Below are 22,217 nucleotides of genomic sequence, written 5' to 3' on the forward strand. Positions count from 1 at the left end.
TTTTCCTAGAAACTTTCTCCTTCCCAGCTGCAACATTTGAAATGTTCTTTAGTATACATTGTTATCTACAGACAAGATAATGGATAGTTTGTACCATGCTTCAATTTTTTTTGTTAAAAACTACACCTCTTCTGAATGCAAATAACCAAACTCATTTGATTTTTAATTAAAATATTCTAGTTTTTCCTACCAATCTCAGCATATTAAACTAACTATTGGCTTTATTTTACAACTCTTATAATTTCTTCTGCTGATTCCCTCTCAGCTGTCTTAAAAACCTTCATGTCAAAATGTGGTCTYCGTCACTGCTACAAGCAGATGAAAGCCACAAAAAGATGAAAGAAACTTAATTATTACTTTGCAATGTGTTTATTCCACACACTTGACAGCACTTTGTATTTTGTCCTTCACATTGTTCTGCTGAAGAAGCACACCCTTCCTCAGACCCTGCAAGAAAGAGGCTGTCTGCCAGCAGCAGTAAAGGTGAAGGCAGCGGATGCACATGGAGAGAAAAAAAGGAGAGGAAAGGAGAGGAACAGAGGACGATTAGTAATTCTCTTGAATCCACACAAAGAAACCCTTCAGCTCACCAGAAATTCCATAAAAGCAGATGAATAACTTTGCTAAAAACAAAGTTACACRTTTTATGTGCCACAGTTGGCATATTGATGGAAAGTCTTATGCCACTTATTTCCAAACGTGTGAGAACAGCATCCTTTAGATGTGAAGGTAACATTGAAAGAAAATCAAGAAGAAGGAAACCTATCCTTTTTGAGCTCCTCTTTGGCTTCCCTCATTTCATTTTATGGACATGTCTTTTTTATTATGTGACTGTAAGGCAAGCCAAGCCAAAAAAAAAAAAGGGAGCTTTTTTTGTGGGCTGTGAGGCTGGGCTGACTCATCTCCACCGAGCAGATTCCCAAGCTGCTGGCTCCCACAGCACCTGCCGTCTGCACCCAGCCCTCAGCACCTTGCACCACAAACACCCCAGCACAGGCGTAAAGGCAGGACTACAATTCTCACTGGAACCCATAAGTACAAGTTTTCAGRTGCTCCCCAATTTGGCAAATCAGAGGTGAAAAGGGATATTTCCTACTACCACCACACAATCATCTAAGCTAAGAAGAGCWAATTCAACATTAAGGCTTACAATGTTACACTCTTCATGAAGAATACGCTCATCTTTTTCTTTACTGCAACTCACTTCATATTACAACAGCATAACAGTAGTAATCACAMATTGATAATGTTTTGACTTGTTCTATATTTTACTGGCACATTGTCCAAGACACAGTTATATAAAGACCATTGAAGGATCAATGCCACCTACTTCCCTGATGKATTAAATCACCATGAATAATTTCARCCAGTCATAATTCAACCCAGAGAAATCAAAAATTTGTCTTCCCACCACCATCATTACATTGTAGCAGCACTCACACCTTCAGCTACTCACTAAAGCCACAGGTTGCTCTTCCATTCAGGTTACAGCCCATGCCYAAATTCTTCTCTTTGATCAACTCTTGCAAGGTGTTAAGGTGTTAAGTGTTTATGGTGGGGAAAGTCAGCGGAAATTCTGGGAAGGGTGTACTATGTAACTTTTAAACACTGATGAAGTAAGTCAATTTATTCTTGTGTAGAGGTTGTTGAATCTTCCTTTGTTTAGTCTAGTTCTATAAAAAGAACAATATTCCTAAGCCTATCCCTAAAGAAGGCTTCTGACATTTTAGAACAATAACCTTAGCTGCCTACAGCAGCTCTCCTACACTGCTCTACAGAACCAAGGCCACTGACAGAATACACATCCAGCATCACCTCAGGCATTACACACCCTCATGATACCCAGGATTATACACACCAAACAGAAAAGCTGCAGTGAAACACTGCAGTGGTGCTGCAGGCATTTGATACAAACAYTCAGAAGCAAAAATTGTGCAACTCTGGATGATAGCCCATGAAGGCACTTGTGTATGCTGACACTCAACAGCTGCCTCCAGGAGCGAAGTTCGTGGAGATGAGTCAGGACTGACTGCTCAGGGAGGTTCAGGGACTGCTTTGCCAACACAGCTGGCAGCAGAAAGGTTTCCAAAAAAGCCTGCCCTTCTCTCCTGYCTCCAGCACCCCATCCCATGATGATGTAGAAGAAGAGGCCAGAGGGAGAGGGGAAGTTGGCAGAAAGGACAACAGGTATGAAAATATTCCTTTGGGAGCAAGGAGTCACCAGGCCTGTCCCCTTGTCCTTAGAAGTGTCCATACATTTTTCTGTGCATGTATATTGAGCAATACCCCCCACTGCTGGGGTGGACAGGTGAGCCCATGCCCACCACTCTCCACTTCCTCAGCAACCACAGCTCTCTGCAGGCTGGAAGGTCACCCACCCTCCTGCCCAAGCTCTCATGACCATCTCTGGTGCACCCTCAGCCACCCCAAATCTTATACCTCTTCCTGGCAAGACATCTTGCTCCAACAGGAAAAAAAGGGAGCATTGCACTTGTCTTCTTCAGACTCCCACACTCAACCATAGCCTGGCAGAGGCAACCAAACCCACTTCCTGTTTTTCTCTGAAGTTCTTMTAGCATGAGAGGTGCTTCACTCATTGAAAATCATTTGGATCTCCCCTTCTGGCCATATTTTTGGAACCAGAGCGACCACATCTCCCTTCTGAATTAACACTTGCCAGGGTTTGTTAAACATGYTCTTGGTATTGTCAGGTCCTTGAGGACATTCAGGGACAAGGATGTCAGATGGCCTCAGGGAACAGGTGTCCCAGCATCAAAGATGGTGGCAGTCCCTGGCACCAACTGCTGCAGWAGGCAGCTGCCCAACCCTGCCTTACTTCATCAGTGAAAGCACACCCAAGTGAAGTGCTACCAGTGATTCAGGCTCAGTCACACGACTGCTCTTCAAACACATGCCAAAAGCCCAGGTCATTCTTTTTATCTGCTCTTGGTTTATGCACCCTGTACACCTTCATATCAATAAATCACTTTTTAAATTAAAACAGAATACAAAAATTGTTCCGATTAGTTGGAAGCAATTATATTCTTTTTGCTTTTGGCTTATAACTGCAGGTCTCAGAATGGACTCCCAAATGTGATGTAGAAAGAGGAGAGGTGACACAAGGAAGGCCTGAGGACAACACAGCAGAGCTGTCTCTGCCTGGCCAGTGCAGGGCACCCCTCTGCATACAGGGCTTGCCCAGGGACAGGAGCCTCCCACCAGCACATCCCCAGCTGCCACCACACACTCAGCTCCAGCAGCACCAGTGGAATCAGCACTGCCCTCTGGAAAAAATTAGGCATGCTTTTATCACTGTTTTGGCACACCTTTCCCTATTAGCTCCATAGAGCTTGCTCGCAGCTCTGCCCCAACACCCATTTCACCACGACTAAAAGCAGAAAAAGGAGCTGGGTTGGGAATTTGGAGGGAATGCCGAGCCCACAGCCGAGCAGTGGTGGCCAGATCTCCTCTGTTCCACATGGCAGCCAGTCCACTTGTGTGGGGTTGACCCAACCCAGGGCCAAAGTGCAGCTGAAGATCTCTCTGGGCTGCACAAAGCTCAGGGACCAGCACTGCAGCAGCAAGGACAAGGTACCAAAATGTGTCACCAGGGTTTCCGTGGCATTGTCAACTCTCAAMCAAGCAGTGCTAATGTTAGGAAACAGACTTTCTCCAAAGGAAATGGAAGCCTGAAGAGTGTCAGAAATGAGAGCCCCTGCAGAGATCCATCAAAACAAGCTTCTCCTGTAACCATCTCATGGGAGCAGTCTCTCATCCTGACCTGGAAATATCTAAATCTACTGCCCTGTCTTCCACTCTGCTCTCGTCCTAACCTGAAAACAAATCTCCTGAGAAGAACACAGAACAGCACAAAAGCTCAAATTAGCTATAATTAATAYATTAATAATAATTGGTCAAAATAAAAGACACTAAACTTCCATTGTCACATCTGGATGCACCTTATAGTGCCAGAYTAAAACCAGCAGGAACTGCAACAGAGCAGCTCCCTCTTTCTGTACYGAGGCACGTGATCCTGACAGTAGCTGGCTCAAGGGGCTGGCTTTGCTACGTCAAATGCATCTGTGAGAGCAGCCCTTCCAAATCTCCTTGTATGTATTCAATCACAGATATGTCAGAGGTAACAACCATTTTTTACTGTCAGCCCTGACAGACTGCGGAAGCACCACCACCAAGAGAGCAGGAGCTGCTTCTGCTGCACTTTCTTGTGCTCACAGGCATGGCCTCAAGTCTCAGCCAGTTACCCCAGAAACAGCTCTGTGAGGGTGACTAAGGGCTGACACAGGCTGCCTAGAGGGGYTGAGCAGTCTCCATCCTTGGACATATCCAAAACTCTGTGGGACACAGCCTTAAGCAGTCTGTCATAGCTATCCCCTCTCTGAGCAGGGGGTTGGACTGCATGATCTCCAAGGTGCCCACCAAATTCACCAATTCTGCGACGAAAGGAAAAAAAAAAAGGACTAGCAAGGGCTAGCTAGCATAAGCTATTCTGGGGAAGGAAGGAACCAGCAGGATTTTTTTTCTTTTCTGGAGAAAAGTGGTTGCTCCATTCAGCCTATTGCAAAGAGTACTGCACACAGCCTTACCTACCACAGTCTTCTGCWAACACAACTATTCTTGAAATGTAAACAGAGGAACACGTTCATCTGAGGACAATGTGAGCACTGGGTCAGCTCCRCCAGCTCTCCAAAAGCAGAAGAGGTCCTGCCCAGGTGTAGAGTGCTTCACACCACCCTGCCACAATCATGCACAGGCATCAGCCTGGCTCAAGAATCTCCAAAGAGAAGCCCCTCAATCACCGCCCACACCTGKCTTGGTACAGGCCAGCAGCCATCTCCATCACCTTTTGTGTGGTTGCTGGTGACAGACAACAGTGTGGAGCTGGGGACAATGGCAACAGAACTGAATTGATTGAAAGGCCACCCATGTACAGCTGAAAGTTTATCTAAGGCAGCAAAACTGCMAGGAGCTCATACTTGTGTTTCCTGGTGGCACTGAGGAGAAACTGTGAATCTGCAGTCAGTTTAAAACACAAAGAGTTAATTACGGGAATAGCTACATAATATAATTACAGTGCAGGTTACATTTTAAGAAATTTTGATTTTAATGAAACAATTTGTCCAGCATATGTAGGACACTTCCAGAACAGAGCCTCTTCACAGTTGCTGCAGAAGACCTCAAACTGTACAACTGACACTGAAATTTGTATCTTCTTTTAATAAGCACCTCTTCCCTGCATAGTTCTGTGCCTTGGATTGAGTCATGGTTTACCCAATGACTTCACTTTACAGCACATGGTGGGAGTGTATCTCACAGATAGGAAATTATATTCCAGATATACTGAATTTAGAACTCAAATGTAAATCATTTACTTCAAAGTATTCTAATTAATTAAAATTAATTATAACCTTAAAGGAATACATTTTAATCATCTTAAGGCCAAGCGATGGGTGAATTGCCTAAGAGGATTCACCACTGAGTGATTTATTGCAGTCCCAGTAAGCCAAATATTATCAACCTAGGAGCAACAGACAAGACATCAGAGTTCAGCACATTGCTTACTTCAGTTGATTCAATGCATAGATACCACCCCCTTGGTCATGCAGATGTATCAAAATTCATTACAGAACTTAATTTCATCTGAAATTGCAGAAAAGCTTAAAATAAYCCTTTCCCATACTTCCACTGTTGATTGAAATGTTAATACAAGATCTTACATTTCTAGCAGGAAGCATGACAAAAATCCATGTGCCTACAGCTACTGACAAGTTTTCTGCACTCCTGAATTTGACTAACACAGTATGAACCTCACCAAACGCAAGGAAACAAGGTGACACAAAATGATAATCTATTTTAAATTATTATGTCAACTGCCCTTTACCTAGAGGTACAGAAGGGACAGACCAAATACTTCAGGAACGCCAGGAAAGAGAGTCCTTTAAACTTAAGGACAGCTAATAGCTGTTATCACAGAGATAAAATTAGCTCCCTTAGCAAAACTTTCAGACTACTTGCATGCTTTCGATTTTACAAGTCTATGCCACAATTTAGTTCCATGCGGAAAGATGCCAAACTTTACATGGTCAACTTTAACCATTAACATTAGGATCCTTCCCGGTCTTCAGCCTGCTGCGCACCGCAGGGGTCAAAGGCAGCGTGCACTAAACTTTGAATCCAAGCAACCAACACTGAACTATTTTTAATATTATTTCTTTTTTACTTTTTTTTTTTTTTTTAACCGTGGAAACACAACTCGCTACTTCTCAGTCCCGGGTGGGTGCGTGCTTTCTATTCCCTCCCCAGTCAGCGGCGCTCCGTGCCGAGCCGTGGGACAGGGAGAGCGCAGCGGGGCCCGTCCCCGCCGCAGCCGCTGCCATCCCCGCTCCGCACCCGCCACGGGCCGGCGAGCGGGCACAGCCCCGCGGAGCGATGGGGCAGCCGGGCATCCGCGAGAAGCCCACCTGGCTGCCCCAGCGCCCCGAGAGCCGAGGCCCCGCACCGCCCCACGCCGGCTCCCCGTCCCGTCCCGTCCCGTCCCGTCCCGTCCCGTCCCGTCCCGTCCCGTCCCGTCCCGTCCCGCGTCTCCCCGTGAGAGGGTCCCGCATGTGCAGCCGATCGCGCAGCCCGCAGGAGCCGCCCCCGCGTACTCACCGCGGCGGACACGGCGCTGAGCTCGGCGCTCAGCAGCAGCCCGAAGCCCAGCCAGAGCCGCATGCTGCCGCGCACCGCACCGCGCCGTCGGTCCCTGGGCGGCGGGGCGCCGGCGACTCAGAGTGGGGCTCCGCGGGGCCGGCCCCACATGCGCGTCTCTCCGCTCCGTCGCGGCCGCGGCGCCTGCAATGCCTCGGGGGCGAAGGACTCGACTCGCCGTAAACGATGGGCGGTGGCAGCCCCCCTCTCCTCCCCCCCGGGCGGGGACCCTGGGAGGGCGCAACCTCGCCCGCTSCCGCTGGCCGCAGTTCTCCGCCTCCTCCCCGCCGCGGGTGGGTGGTGGGCCGCGGGGGGCGCGGGCGGAGGGGGAGGCGCCGCTTGCTCGGCGCACAGCGCCCGGGAGGGCACGGCTCGGCAGCGCGGCGCGCAGCGGTGCGGAGCGGGCGCGGGGCGGGCGGCGGAAGGGGCCGGGGAAGGGCCGGGGGCGCTGCCTCTGCTCTGCCTCTGCCCGGCCCGTCGGGGTCCGCGCCCCCCGGGGGTGGCTGCGCTCCGGGACAACGCCGCTGTGTGCGGGGAGCGGCGCGACAGCCCCCGCTGCCCCCGGATCGGAGCCCGGCCCGGCCCGGCCCGTGGGGCCGCTCCCTGCTCCGGCAGCGGTGTCGCCGAGCCCGGAGACCTGCGGCGGGGGGAGCGTAGTGACGAGCGGGCTCTTCTCTGCCTTGCAGGGGTGGCTGTCCGGCGGGAGGGAGCCCTGAGCCGAGCCCCCGGCCAGGGAAGCAGCGAAAATGGACATCTCGCAGCTTCCTAGTGCACGTATTTTCCTTTGTCAGTAAGTAATTCCGCTCGGTAGGCTTTTGGAAATAASTTTTTTAAAGTCGTATTGTCACCTTTAACTGCGGAGTGTTATCACGTGTTTGTTTTGAGCTGGCTTAAAACAATATCGTCCTTATTCACCTTTCCCTGCAGGGATACGGGGCTTTTGCTGATCCTGATACAAGTTGTGCTGTCAGCCGTCAAAGTGGACGCTGTAAGTAAAACGTCTTACGACTTTTACTGAGGAGAGGAGGAAAAAGCGGTTTCCTTGCTACCAATAAGTGAGGAACTGCGTTTTCCTTGCCAGATGGCTTATCTATCTTTCTATTAAAAGAAACAACTAACAAATCATCTYTGCAAGCCTTACAGATTGCTGCCTTCAACAAAGTGATGTTTAGCAGAGAAGCATAATGCTTCAAGTGTCAAGTTGTTTGAAGTATTCCACTGTTAATTTTGCTCAGATTGGGTAATTAGTTAAATCSATAGTGAAACAAACTCAACAAGTTCTTTATTTTTGTAAGAAAAGCACCAAAAATGCAGTGCTGTACATACCAAAGAGTAGTTTGGTAGAGTTAACCTGCAGGTGAAATGTCTTCAGTTACATGCAAACCTCATCTGAGGACTGTGAAGCTTTATTTCTACAAATCACAGGCATGTTTGTAAATAAATTGCTGTKTAAATTAAAATGTTAAATCAAAAAATAGGTGTTATGTGCTATATAGATGGTTACCGCTATCTGCCTGAGGTGTTGATGTAAGCAAAGTTACTAAACTCTTACATCATTGTCACAAAGATGTGAAAGAGGTGAGAGATAATGTGTAGGAGAGTGCAACATCCTTGTTACAAAGCTTGGCGAGTTTAGTGGGACGATTGTCATTAAGGGGAATAGATTTTGGATCAGGCCTGAGTATAGGAGACCGAGGTTGGTAAGGCTTGACTTGTGGCTGCATTTATTGGTCAGCCACAAGTGTGGGTAAGGCTCTGTGGTCATGTGCTAGTGGGACCTTGATTACATTTTTTCAAAAGCTATCCTGCTGATATTTTAATCCTACGTGTGCAACTTCTTGACTTTACACTCCATATAGATGTGTATGATAGGCCACATCTTTGTAGGTGTGGCATAGTGTATTGAGGAATGGGAAACACTAGGGCTTTTGCAGCAGGTGGTGTGACACACGATAATCCCACAGCTACAGCTGGAATGTTGAGCTTGCCCATCAGTCTGTGTGGATGGTTGATTTCTCCACTTCATGGCTGAGCAAGAGCTGTCAGGCTGGGGACCCACAGCCCTGTGGGAAGGGACAGGAGCGAGGACCTCAAGTGTCATGTGCTGCTTGTCTGCCTTGTTTAGATACAAACATTGTGCTACTGCGTAGTGCTGAATGGATGATAAAAWCACCATGTGCTATTGAAAACAGGAGGCTGGTGATACTGCAAATATTTTATGCCCTGTAATGGTATCACTGGGATCAGTTGACATCAACCAGTAGCATTTGTGGTGTGACCCTCCTTTTATGAAGCTGTGTTGTAGTGTGCATAGCATGAGCTACTTCATTCTCCTTCCTGTTCTTATAGTAGACTGCAGTCTGGTGTGTTAAAATAGAAGTGTACTGAAGAGATGTTCAAGATATCTCATTTAATGGATGCAGTCTGGTCATGGCTGCTTGAATCTCCACATGCTGGTTTTTCCAGAGAACCCTGAAAAAGYAAATTGGCCTGCTTGAAGGTCTAATTTCCCAGATTTTATGGTTCCTAAGGTGGTGTCTGTGTAGRAGATGAAACACCCCAGTGAATGGGAATGGGAGAGTTTGGTCATGTTTCCATGAAAAATTCAGCTGCCACCAAAATATTTATCCTATTTTCCATCCATATGCTGCTTCCTTCCCTTGTCCAACCCAGGTCTTTCTGTAGTGGTGTGGTGAACTGAATTGGAAAATTCCTTGTTTATACTAATCACTGCCCCAAAAGAGAATAGGGCTGAGAGCTAACTTTATCCTGGATCAGATCATCACTTGTATTCATAGAAACTTGGGCTGGCATGGGACTGGAAGCAGCTGGGGGTGGGAGGAGGGTTGGGCTTGCTCCTTGCAGTGACAGCTCTGGTCAAATATGTTTGCAAAGTGACAAAGTGGGTGTCTGTGGGAAGCAGCAGCACCTRAATAATTGCAGGTGGGTTGCTGGCAGTCATATTCTTCATATTGTTACCCTGTTTGTAACACTGTATCTTCTATTTGTTACAAAGATCAATGTGCTAATATTATGAAGTGTTTTATTAGCTTGAATTTAAAAAAAAAACTGCTATAAATTATTAGAGTCTGTAGGACCCAGACTCAAAAGTCATGGTTCTGCCTGTAATGAGATGGGCAGAGCTGCTGACTTTGACAGCCATATATCTGTGAATGAGTCACAGCTGCTGGACATAAGTGGTGTTGAATGAGAAAAATTGCACATAGGAAGAAATTGGAGTGAGATTAAGGAAAGGCCAGGAAAGAGGGAGAGAGAAAGAGTGGAACTCACAGTTTGAATGTGTTGCCTGGCAGGCTGCTGCTGGCTGTTAGGGAGACGGATGTTTCTCAGCAGAAAAAGAAATGAGAGGAAGAAAAAAAGGAGGATGTTTAGGATATCAGAGAACTGGGGAAGAAAAAAAAAATGGTGTCTCTGGCAACAGAAGAGGATGCTGGTTGCAGGCTTGAAGAACTAAGGAAGAGAAGTCCCTGAATGGAAATGCCAGGACAGACAGCCAAATGGAGCAGATCAGGCGCAGTTATCTTTAGCACTGTTTGGCGTACACTGGATAGTGATGTTAAAGGCCTCAAATAACTCTGGAACTAYCCTGAATTGTAGATTTAAGAATTCACATGGCTTAAGTAAAATTAAGTAGTATTAACTACCTGAAGTTCAACAAAGTTTATASATTTCTTCTCCYTTTCTGTTCCCTGCAGCTRCATTACATCCAAAATAGAGTTCTTKGATATTATTTTTTTTCTCTTCAGAGATGGCGCCTCTTCTGCTAACGCTGGTTTTTTGTCTTTCCTAAAGCATACTTTTTCCTAAATAGTTTTCTGACATTTGATTGCTTTATTGGTGCCCCCTTAGTATATTTTTTAAACTGGTTCTAACAAAAATTACTGGGTTTCCAAGTTTTGTTTAGGTGGGAGCAATAGAATCCCAGAAAAGAAGGAAATATCTGTCATATCAAATAAAGAAAATTGTGAGAGAATARGTTTGAATAACATTTGCAAAAATAACAGCAAGTGGCGGATCWCAACTGTCATTTTTAAAAGGAGACCATATATAGATTTATAGAAAGGAAACAGYAGAAGTAGTGCATGAGATATATTCTCTTCACTTCTGTGAGATTGTAAAGGGATATATCATGGGGGATGTCATCAAAGTGGGAGAAACAATAATTCTTTAAAAGAATTAAACCAACAGTACTATGTACTACTTCTATTGGTTTCAAAGTGAAATTAGATTGCTGACATGGCTGCCTAAGTTATTGCTCTAAGTTAAAATGTGTCAATGTTTTGGGCTATCTCACATCCAGTTTTTCCCAGATGTGTCCTGTTTTATTCCATCTGGAAACTTTTGTCTGGTTGAAACAGGAGGACTTTTYACATTAACCCAGGATTTCCAGGCTGAAAGGGGCCAGGGTGGAGTAATCACTCTGCCCATCCTGCTTCGCATGTCCACTCTAAATGTAGGCACAGGGGGGTTCACAGTGTGAAAAATGTGATAGGGCAGGCATACTGCCAGGCARTCTAGGAATGAGGCTTCAATCTGATGGACTGATTTAATCTCCCATGTTACCTACTTAGTGCATGAAAAATGAATCCACCCCTTCCTGGAAATACCAGGCTCCCTACCTGTGGGCTGCTTCAGAAACAGCCTAGGAGATCCCCCAAAACGATGCATTGCAATCCTGATTTAGAACAACTTCGTTTGAGGTATAGCCACACTGGCAGGCATGCCTTGTTCGTGTCTGTTTAAATAAGTGCACAATTGGGCTCATCTTTGAGTAGGAGTGGTGTTCCATGAGAAAATCAGACAGAATAATGATATCTTAAAAAAAAACACTAGCATTTTGGRGAGTCTCCTAGCACATCTGATTGCTTTGTTCAAAAAGTTTTTGAACCCTGGAAGAATCATTGGATAGTTTAGAGAGGACTCTTTCTACATTGAGTCATGGAGCTGACAGAAAGGAGCAGCTTTCCTGGAGAGCGATGAGAAGTGCTGGATGAAGGAGGTGGCATCCAGGCAGCTGCATTAGCCAAAGCYCCTCATTTTCACCGACATGGACAGCCATGTCTGCGACCTTCCATGGTGAGGGTCACAGAGTGGATCATGTTGTAGATAGGCAGCAGGATGGCTGCCCAAGYGGGAATTTGTTTATATTTTTTTTAAAGCCATGGCTTCTCCCATCAGCATCATATGATGCCAGCCAGACTAACACATTCACAGCCAGTATTGCACACACAGAAATGTAGTCATGGTTGATAGCTTTAAATTCCTTAATTTTGGTCCTTCCTTTTTTGTGTGCTGCCTGCTCCACTCAYCAGCAAGAGTTCCCTTAAATGTCTCTTTTCCTTATTACTTCTCAGTTCCTTCCTTGAAATTCTTTTTTGCTGCCATGCCTATGAAACTGRTACTGATTCTAATTTACTAATTAATCATTCTTTCCTGAAAGATTTCTTTAAGTCATTTATTCTGTATCTGCGTGGAATAAATTAGAGAGTCCTTTGTGTACAGTCATATCCTGCATATCRTATAACTGATTCAGATTATTCATGCAAGAACAAAGGACAGGTTGCACCAAAAGTAAAATACTGTATCTCCCTGGAGTCAGCGATGATGATGTGAGGAGGTTCTTGCATGTGTCCRTGTTTTTTAAGTTCTCAGTGCAAAGTCACACATAGGTTCTTTACTCACTTTTCCTTCTGAATAGACCAGAATTATGCTCAAAAAAATACTCACTGTAATATATTCAAGTTAGTTCTATTTTGCTGAGTTATTAACTGGCCTATCATACATCATGCTGCATTTGGTAGCAGAATAGGCAGAGTTCTGTCAGCCTTCCAGAATTCTCAGAGATAAAATGTTGGTACTGAGAGACAAGAGCCCTGACAAGGTAAACTGTCATGTAATAAGATGATTGTGCTGTTTTTTCACCCTTCTCTGAAAGTAACTGAAGCGGTTTCAGAAATTCAGCATTGCTTTTCCTTGAGCTTTTAAGGTAGGACATCTGGGTTTTATTGTGTAGTGATTTTACCACAGGAAGTCTTTATGCATTATGATACTAAACCTACTATGTAGCTCTTAAATTTTGCACAAAAAAGGTATTTGTAGGTTCAAATATATTTGCCTTACCCAAAATGTAAAGCTGCATTGTAGCTTATTCAGTTATACTGAAAGCAAACACATTTGTTATATTTTAATTCACTAGTTCAGAGCACATTTTGTGTTGGTATTGGGTTTGGGGTTTTTTTTTTGCAGCAATGCATTTCTTGTTTCAGACCAGATTATTCTCAATTCGTTCTTTGCTTTTGTTTTGACAAGCCAAAAATTGGCCGAGGAGTGGAACATTCTTCATATCATATTATACTAATCCAAGATCTTCAGAGAGTTCAATGTTAATTTAGTAGCTTACATCGTTTTGCCTAAGAAGGAAGCTTATCTTCTCATGCCTTGCTTTATTCACAGTACCCTGTTTGCTCCTAAGGAGTAAAAAGCACAGTGAAATTTGCAGTATTTCCTGATGTTTATCAACAGTTTTTTAAATGGCAGCACCTAGTTGATAGCAGCAGTTGACTCAGCTCACAGTGAAAGTATGTGATTGTTATCATGCAAACATTTCTGAGTGACCAAGGACCAACATTATTGGTTTCTACCTGCCCTTTTTTGTCCATTTGGAAGCTGAAGGTGCTGATTTGAATTAAGACAGTGCAAAGGTAGCTCCTTGTTTTCACATCCTAGAAACRATGTGTAGCAAGGGAAAAACTCTCACAGTTCATGAACAAACTTGCATTTGTGTGATTAATTTGCCCTGCGTCAGCAGAATCATGTTCTTGTTGCCGTTTCCCCTCTTTGATAGTCACAGTGTTTGACTAGGCTGCTGCCTCTTCCGAGCACACCTGGTTTTGTGGCATCTCTCAGTTTCTGCCTTTGCTTTTGCACTTCCCGGGAATGAGGGGTGATGTGTTTGTAGATTGATCTGCCCAGTGGCAGAGTGGGCTACTGCTGCCTGTGGGCAGGGAGCCAGGAGGAATGAGACCACAGCAGGGTGGGCAGGTGGGCAGGACCTTACCCTGCAGCGGGTCCAGSTGGTCACTCAGGGCGGACACAGCCCAGGAGGGCAGGGCAGGACCATGGGATGGAGACGGGCAGAGATCAGGCTGGGGCATCACCCAGAGGAGGAGGAGGAGGTCAGGCATGGCTCACCACAGCTCCGGCCAGCACCGAAGCCCAGCRTTCAGCCCGAGCTCCCAGGCTGCTGGCAGGCCAAGGGGGAAGCCCCACTTGTCCCAGCCCTTTTCCCACACAGCTCATTTCACAGCGCTCTGGGAGCGCAGCTGCACCCGGAGCTGGCCCTGTGCCCGGTGAGCGCACCGGGGCTCCCTGGGCTGGGATGGGGAGCGAGCCTGAGGAGAGCCAGCCAGCAGGWCCTGGTGCAGCCCAGCTGGCTGCAGGGAGCTGGAAAAGCACATGTGTAAGTTTAAAATTCAGTGGCAATTTTAGGGAATTTAGCAYGTTTAAGGAGGGCCGGGACAGAATTTTAAAATTGACCAGAGCCTTCCATATGAATTGAAAGGGCAGCGTCATCTGGTGTGTCTCTCCAGAAATAGTTGCTCCRCAGGGGACTTTTTGTCAAGAAAACCCCCTGATTTCCAATATAAATTTACTAACAAGTTCTATTTTTATTTTAGAAACAYGAGATCAGAAGAACATTTAGATCGTATCAGTTACCAAGGATGCACGCTTACTGGGATATTTCAGGCGTCCTATTTGTTTGTAAATGATCCCAACCTTTATTTTGAAGTCGCTTTCTGAAGTTAGCAAGYAAAGATCATTCAGATAAATAGGGCTTGGCTTATTTTTGGCAGGTCCTAGTACWGGTCCTACCCACATTTCACCATTGGATGATGGAGCAAAATAATAAATTCTTTATTCCAAGTATACTTTTCCTTTATGTTTCACCAGACTTTTAAAGGTTCTTTGCTGACCAAAATTACTTCAATATATACACAGGCTATATACAGAAAAGGAATGATGGGCAAAATGAAATATTTTGGATACAGCACATTTGTTTTGTTCTGCAGCTGGGGTTTTTTTGAGGTTTAGGGTGTTTTTGTCTTCTTGCTCGTGTCATTACAAAACAAGTGACTGCCTCAGGTTTAAGCCTCATCCCAAAATGCAGCATGAGTTTTTATATCCGATGGAACTCTGGGAGCCTGTGTAGCTGCTGTCAGTGCCTGAGCAGTGTGGYTGTCCCTCTGTCCATCCTCTGGAGGCTGTAGCTCCTGGCTCAACACAGAGCTGACCTGCTTGGTGCATATCCCTGTGGAAACACAGGCTTGGAAACAAACCTATTGCTCATCGGGAGTAAAAAGAAGGAAAAAAGGCATCTGCTCAAATTGTCAGTTCTCTGCCTGTACCACATGGGTATCCATTGTCAGGTCCTGCCCATGCTTGCTGTGCCTTGCAGCTGTGGKGAGCAGAATCATTTTCCAAGGTAGGGACGGAAAACTGGGAAAGCTTTGCAGGCTTTCCCTGTCACACTCGTGTGTGTCTGGCTCTCAGCAAAGCATGAGGTCCTGCTGMTCCATCTGTGCAGTCCCCGGGCATGCCCCATATGGATGAGGAAAGGCATTCCCACATTGAAGCTGCAGCCTCGCTGACCCCGTGTAATTGATGTTCAGACACCTGGTCTGAGTCTTGAGGCATCCTGAACACATGTAGGGAGACCCCAGGGAGCAATTCCGGGAGGACATTGGGCTGCTCACCAGGGCTGCCGGCGTGTCCTGGGCTGAGCCTCGGCAAAGGGAGTGGGCAGAAAGGAATGCCGCTCCCGCACAGGGCTGGGAATAGCCGCTGGGGCCACGGAGCATGGGAAGCCTGCATATCTCCCCAAGCCGGCAGCCAGAGAAACAGTCTGCTGGAAACAGCCCAAACGTCTCTGCATGRAACTTAGAAAATCTGAAGTGACACTGGCTGGAAGAAGGAAGTGAATGGGGAAATGTAAACGTTTTCCTTGCAGTGTGGGGCTGARGCTTGGTTTCCGCCAGGTGCTTTGAAGGTTTGTGGTAAGAATAGGTGTGAAGAAGTTGGTGTGAAGTTGTCCAAATCTTCTGTCCTGTGTACGTGCCCACGAGGYTGCCAGCACATCTGTTATCTCTTAACTGGCTGAAGCACACAGGCTGCTTCCTCTCTGGCTGCATCCCTTACAGTAAACCACTGGGTCCCAGGTGTATTCTCTGCCTTGTGGTCAGTTGGCACAGTCTGTCCATGTCCATAACAGCAATAGCCTCCTTAGTTTCCAAAACAGGGTGGCCCTTGGAGACTGCCCGTGTCCCTTACATTGTGCTGACTCCTGCGGTGTGGCCAAAACTCACTGCAAGCAAAGCAAGCAAAGGCTTCCTTGCCCGAGAACAAGCATTTGTGAAACCTTTCTGACAGCTAAATGGTCAGGCTGTGCAGCACAGGGCTCCTTCATGCATTCATACAGACACAGAGCATGTGTGCCTCAGACTGTGACAGYGACTGGCTGGAAATCAGGGCCCACTCTCATTTCTCACATGCACTGTGTTGATAGTTTTACCTGAGTAAGGATGGAATAAAAGAACTGAGCAGCACTGTCACCCATTTGAATAGGAAATCTGTGCCAAGAAAGACCTAAACCTCTCCTTATAGTTTTAAGCTTTATGTGATGATTCAAGGCGTTATCATGCCCTATTTGTTGATATCTACTTTATATAAGCAAAATAAAGGACAAAAATAAGCATGTAAGTTGGTGTGAATGGCAACAGATCACAAGCCAAATTGCAAAAGCAGAGRCACCCAAAATCTATTTACTTCTTATCTTTGTCATGCCTAAGTGTTAGGAAGAGCAGTCCTTCCCAAAGAAAGGACAATGTCTAGYATATGTAGCAGTTGGCTAAATACTTGTTTTCTGGTGGCTTATGTTCCCAAGGGCACCTTAATCTGTTCTGGAGAATGTCAACACTACAGTGCACCTTCTTCAACTGCCCCACTCTCCAGAGAGATTTTCCATGGAATGGTTAGGTGAGGGGCATGGAAGAAATGTGCTCTTTTACCTTGTGGTTATAGAATGCAGTCAAGGACAGGTGGGTGGCAGAAGGCAGAGGTTTAAATTGTCCTCATTTGATGTGAACTGGGCTTTATCAGTTGTCAGTCACACAATGCCACCTTCTAGGTTTCTTTCTTACTTTTCTATTCCACTCCTTTACTGTGGCAAGAGTTTTTATTTCTTTGTGAATCACAGCCTTGCCGCCTTAGCTATTAATCTATGAATACTGCCTTAAAAATACTAAGACCATGTGCTCAGCTTTTGCTTCAGTCTTARAGAATAAAGAGAGAACTTCTTAGGACTTCATCCCTTCAGTGACCCAGGGACTAAAAGGATCAGTATCCCTTTCTTTTGAGTAAACAGACTTAATTAGACTCAAAGAGAGTGAAATATGGTGTTTTTTATACACATCAAACCATCTATACCTGAATCCCTTTTAAGAAATTATTATTTAAATAAACTTATATGGTTGATGGACTGGGAAAAATCCAGGAAAAAAAGTTCTATTTCTCTTTAACGTTTGTTTCCTTTTATGAATTTATGCCATCAAATTGGGATCCAAACATCTTATGACATCCATCCAATGAGTGATCTGCCCAACAGTGATCTGRTTTTTTTCTGTGTAAGGGGGGAAACTTTAAACTTTCCTTGTTGTTACATGCTCATAATAATTGTGCTTGTGTCTTCAAGGGGATAAGACAGTAGCCATTCTTCAACAAAATGTTACCTCTGCTTTTACAGCCCTAATCTCTTGCTTGAGGTTTGTCTTGTCCCTTAGAGACACAGCATCACACAGAGTCATAAGTGAGAAGATGGGTGATTAGTAAGGTAGCCTGAGGCTGTATCATAAATCACTTTGAAGATTGGGTCTGTAGTCTTGAATTTGTCTGAKTAAGGAATCCTGTGAGCCCTACAGCAACATGCTTGCATGATCCTGCRCTGCTTCATGCTTTGAACCATCTGGCCTGTTCTTTTTTCCAAGGAAAAATATACAGCAGCTACTATGACCAAATCTCAAGCAGCCAGAAACATCGTAGTGGCATGTTGGGAGCTCTTTGTGTATMGAATCTAGTTTCCATGAGATGGACTCCATGAGGCTCATCAGTTGCTTCAATGGAACTACAGCATCTCAAATTAGGGATGATGTAATTTTTACTACTTCTTCAAGGTATTTAATTTTCGTTCAGCGTGATTTTCATGTTAGTCATGTATCATTCACCGTCTTCCATAAAGCCAGTAACATGTGTAAACAAGGAGAGAGGAACCAAAGTACAGTCATCATGTGTTATGAATGAGGGGCAGAGTGAGATCCACCCTGGACACGTGTTCTTAGACTTGAGGCTGCTCATCTTCATTTGGCTCGAAAAAAAATGTTCTGTTAAGACAAGGATGCATAACTTCATACAACAGCATAATTAATTTGGGGAGATTAAAGGTCATCCTCCTCAGGAAAGAAAGGGATATGAAAATGCACTTGCCAAGTGGTTTCACTGCTTACCCTGCACACATAGTTTGTAGAGAAATTGCAGTGTGTATGCAGGTAATAGGCAACCACATTTGCTTGTGCAGAAACTCCACAAACCCATTTATGTACATACAGAAAAAAAATGGGATTTTTTTATTTAACAGAGGGACAGGGACTCTAAAACTAAAACTATTTGACTATCATCTAAAGAGCCCCCAATGTTTGCAGCATTTCTGTAAATATGAATTTACCCTTTTCTTTGAGGAAAGTCCTGTTCCTCAGTAGCTGAGAAGCCAGGTCTGGGACCATTCTTTGTCTTTTTGTGGTCAGACTGACCTGAAGTTGTTTTAGCTACAAAAATTTTGCTGTTTAATCACAGAAATTCTACTGTATCTTCCTACTTCCAAGTATGTCTAGAGTCAAAAGTAAGTAGTTTTTCTGCAAAAGGACACGGGGAAATGGTGAATTAAAATAAAAGTGCAAAGTTGTTGCTTTTTTTTTTCTCAGATAAAAGACCAACTCAGTTTTGCCATAGCTTCAAGGAATTTCCATTTTTTTTCACACTTCGGAACTGAACATAATTTTAGATAGTCTGGTTAGCCTTTGCAGAGAGTCTGGTTAGCAGCATCAGCTGTCCCAGCATCTTTCAAATGAGCAATGTACACAGAGACTGTGCTCCAGAGCATAAGCAGGAAAGACTTCTGACCTTTTGATCCGATGATCTATCTGTTCCCAAAATCTCTGCATGTCCAAAAGCAGCAAGACAAATACCAGAGGACTTGGAGACTTGAGGAAAGGGGAAGCTCTGGCATTTCACAAACAGAAGAAGAGAGCAGCTCCCTTAGGAGYCCAGCTGCAGCACAGAGCTCACAACCAAGGCTGTGAGACCTGGAAATGGTGGCTGCTGTGAACTCCTGCAGCTCTGCTTCAAGCATGAGCATCAGACTGTCCCTCAGCCTCCACAACAGCAGAGCTTCATGGACTCTCCTAAAAAATGTCTCCCTTCCAGTACCTAAAAGAGAGCTGAAGACAGACTTTATTGGGACATGTAATGGTAGGACAAGGCTTTAAGCTGAAAGAGGTTAGGTATAGATGAGATATGAGGAAGAAATCCCTTACTGTGAGGGTAATGAGGCACTTGAACAGGTTGACCAGAGCAGTTTTGGATTCCTCATCCTTGGAATTCTACAAGACCAGATTGGATGGGGCTTTAAGCAGCCTGCTCCAGTTTAAAGTATCYCTACCCATGGCAGGGATGGAACTGGGTGATCTTTAAGGTCCTTTCCAACCCAACCATTCTATGAAAACATAACCCCAAGGTGAGATCCACAATTGACTAAGGAGCATGAGCAGGCCAGGACTTGCTGTCTGTCCCTCCCTGTGGTGTTGGTCTTACTGCAGCCATGCTGCAGGTTAATCACAGAATCAATGAGCTTGGAAAAGACCTCKGAGGTCATCWAGTCCAACCTGKGACCAAACACAACCATGTCAASTACACCGTGGYACTGAGTGCCMCATCCAGCCTTTCCTTAAWCACCTCCAGGGACAGTGACTCCAACACCTCCCTGGGCAGCCCATTCCARTATCTCATCAACCTTYTTGTGAAGAGCCTCTTTCTTCTGTCCAACCTAAACCTCCCCTGGCCCAGTGTAGGACCATATCCTCTTGTCCTGTCACTGGTCACCTGGGAGAAAARGCTGACCCCCCTGCTACAGCCTCCTTTGAGGTGTTTGTAGAGAATGGCAGGGTCCCTGCTGAGCCTTCTCTTCTCCAGGTTGGACCGCCCCAGCAGCTCCCTCAGCTGCTCCTAATAGGACATGCTCTCCAGCCCCTTCCCCAACTCTGTTGCCCCTCTCTGGACCCATTCCAGCCCCTCAATGTCCTTCCTGAAATGAGGAGACCAGAGCTGAACACAGGATTTGCGGTGTGGCCTCACCATTGTTGAGTACAGAGGGACAATCACTGCCCTGGTCCTGCTGGCCACACCATTGCTGATCCAGGCCAGGGTGCCATTGGCCTTCTTGGCTACCTGGGCACAGCTGGCTCATGTTCATCCAGGTGTTGACCAGCACCACTAGGTTTCTTTCTGCTGGGCCACTTTCCAACCACTCTGCCCCTGCCTGTAGCTCTGTGTGGGGCTGTTGTGACCAAAGTGCAGGACCTGGCCCTTGTTCTTGTTGAACCTCATGCTGTTGGTCTCAGCCCATTGGCCCAGACTCTCCAGTTCCTTCTGCTGAACCTTCCTACCCTCCAGCAGATCAACACTTCCACCCACCTTGGTGTCATCCTCAAATCTGCTAATTCRTGAGTCATGCCCCAGTCTGATGATGCAGAAGGGCTGTGTTGTCTGGCCCAGCATATGGGGGAGAGGGAACCCATTCTCTGTTGGTGTATAAACAGGTTAACCATTTCCTCCTCCTTAGCATTCAGCACACACATCCCATGCCACAGGCTTTATATTAACTGTAACATCTCTCAACTTTGAAAATAATGGGGAAAGAAATGTATCCTTGTGCACTCCGAGTAGGATTGCCACTACTGTGGGTTACTGAGCTGGCTACCTCACTGACATGAAAGTTACTTTCAGGAAGCTGTGTGTTTCTGCAGCTAGAACTTTTATAATCCTCTAGCAGATTTTACAAATGCACTGTGACTTATACTACTCAGCCCAGATACAGTACCCAAGGCAGCTCACTTGGAACTCATTTGTTGATTCTCTGCTGTATTGCTATGTGCTGCATTAAACATGCCCTAAAAGGTCACATGTTTYCAAACAGTATATTCAGCATGATTTGTAAAGAATTAGTGGTGTGAGATCCCAGTATATTGTTGCATGGATTCTGTCTAATTATTAAGGACATGTGACCAATTGCTTTAAGTCTAAATAATTAAAGCTGAAAAACACAATACTTCCCCTGGCTGCCCTGTTTTGTAATAATTAACTACAGTGTTATGAGAGCCATTTCGTGCCACCAGCTTTTAAGCAGAACAGCATGATGTCTTCAACAGAAAATTCTAATTTAAGTGTGTGCTATCAAATCATCTAATGTTTTCAGGCAGGTTTTAAAGTGAGATTGCAATGTGTTTGTAGAAACCCCCATTAAATCAGYAGATTTAAGCACACTTTGGGTCAGGCTCTAAGCATTTGACCTTTTCTGTTAGTTGCTGGGAGATGCAACAGAATACAATAGGATTGACTGGATTTAGTTTTCAGGGTAACAATTAATAGAAATTCTGCCAGTGTGTGCTGACAGTGGAGTTTCATGTTAATCGTTACTGAAGTTCTGCTTTTCAAGCCTCCCTCAGGTAATAATGAGTAACTTAACATCACGTATATCTTGTRGCTTTCCTTGTTTTGTAGTTGTATGTCCTATGTGTGTCCTATCTCTCTGTACTGATAAACACATTCCCTCCTTTAAGGAAGCTCAAGTCTTATTGTAAGAACCAGAAGTTGAAAACAGGGTCCTGGAAGAGTGAGTCAGAATATGTCCCCAGACTGATCATCTACATTTTCTATCAACCAGTGAAGTTACATCTGGGGTTTGTCTTAAATAACAAACACACAATTAGAGAATGTCCTATGACACCCCACCACACTCTGTGAGACCCACAGCACTAACTGTAAGTCTTTCATGTCTCATCTGTAGTCCTTGCCTATCATCAGCTGAAAGTCCAGGCTCAGATTGATAGAGTACACTTGATTCCTGTGGCATATTGGTGTAAAGAAAAACATGGAATATATAAAGCAAGATTGGTATTTATGAAGTAGGCTGTGAGTTTTGGAGCAACATCCCATCTGTATTTTTTTGTTTTTTTTCAATGCCAAAGAGTCTACCACAGCCCCTATTAAATTCTCCAGTAGGTTATTTCTCTTAGAATAAACACAGATTGGTTTGACCACATTGATCTAGCTTTAAAATCAGTCTCTGGGCTTTTGTCTTACCTTTGCAAAGTAGTTGAAAGGGC

General features: G+C 45.2%; 2 protein-coding genes across 4 annotated transcripts in view; one reads left to right on the top strand and one right to left on the bottom strand.

The window, feature by feature from the left end:
• COL4A1 (collagen type IV alpha 1 chain) overlaps nucleotides 1–6,893 on the bottom strand; it is a 115,620-nt gene extending 108,727 nt beyond the window's left edge. Inside the window, exon 1 of the mRNA XM_057390111.1 lies at nucleotides 6,670–6,893. Within this exon, the coding sequence (XP_057246094.1) occupies nucleotides 6,670–6,732 (63 nt within the window). The 5' untranslated portion in view covers nucleotides 6,733–6,893. The remainder of the gene's footprint in view (nucleotides 1–6,669) is intronic.
• Nucleotides 6,894–6,947: 54 nt separating this feature from the next.
• Nucleotides 6,948–22,217, top strand: part of COL4A2 (collagen type IV alpha 2 chain) — a 134,695-nt gene continuing 119,425 nt past the window's right edge. The window contains exons 1-3 of one of the 3 annotated variants that reach the window (XM_057390082.1): nucleotides 6,948–7,001; nucleotides 7,395–7,498; nucleotides 7,636–7,696. In XM_057390082.1, coding sequence (XP_057246065.1) covers nucleotides 7,455–7,498; nucleotides 7,636–7,696 — 105 coding nt within the window. In that variant the 5' untranslated portion in view covers nucleotides 6,948–7,001; nucleotides 7,395–7,454. Of the gene's footprint in view, nucleotides 7,002–7,044; nucleotides 7,102–7,136; nucleotides 7,499–7,635; nucleotides 7,697–22,217 lie in introns of those variants that run through there. The other 2 variants (XM_057390072.1, XM_057390062.1) reach the window with 2 other exon arrangements.

The sequence above is a fragment of the Malurus melanocephalus genome, unplaced genomic scaffold (genome assembly GCF_030028575.1).
Source record: "Malurus melanocephalus ecotype Western Australia unplaced genomic scaffold, MMel_1.1 scaffold_1, whole genome shotgun sequence".
Classification (NCBI taxonomy): domain Eukaryota; kingdom Metazoa; phylum Chordata; class Aves; order Passeriformes; family Maluridae; genus Malurus; species Malurus melanocephalus.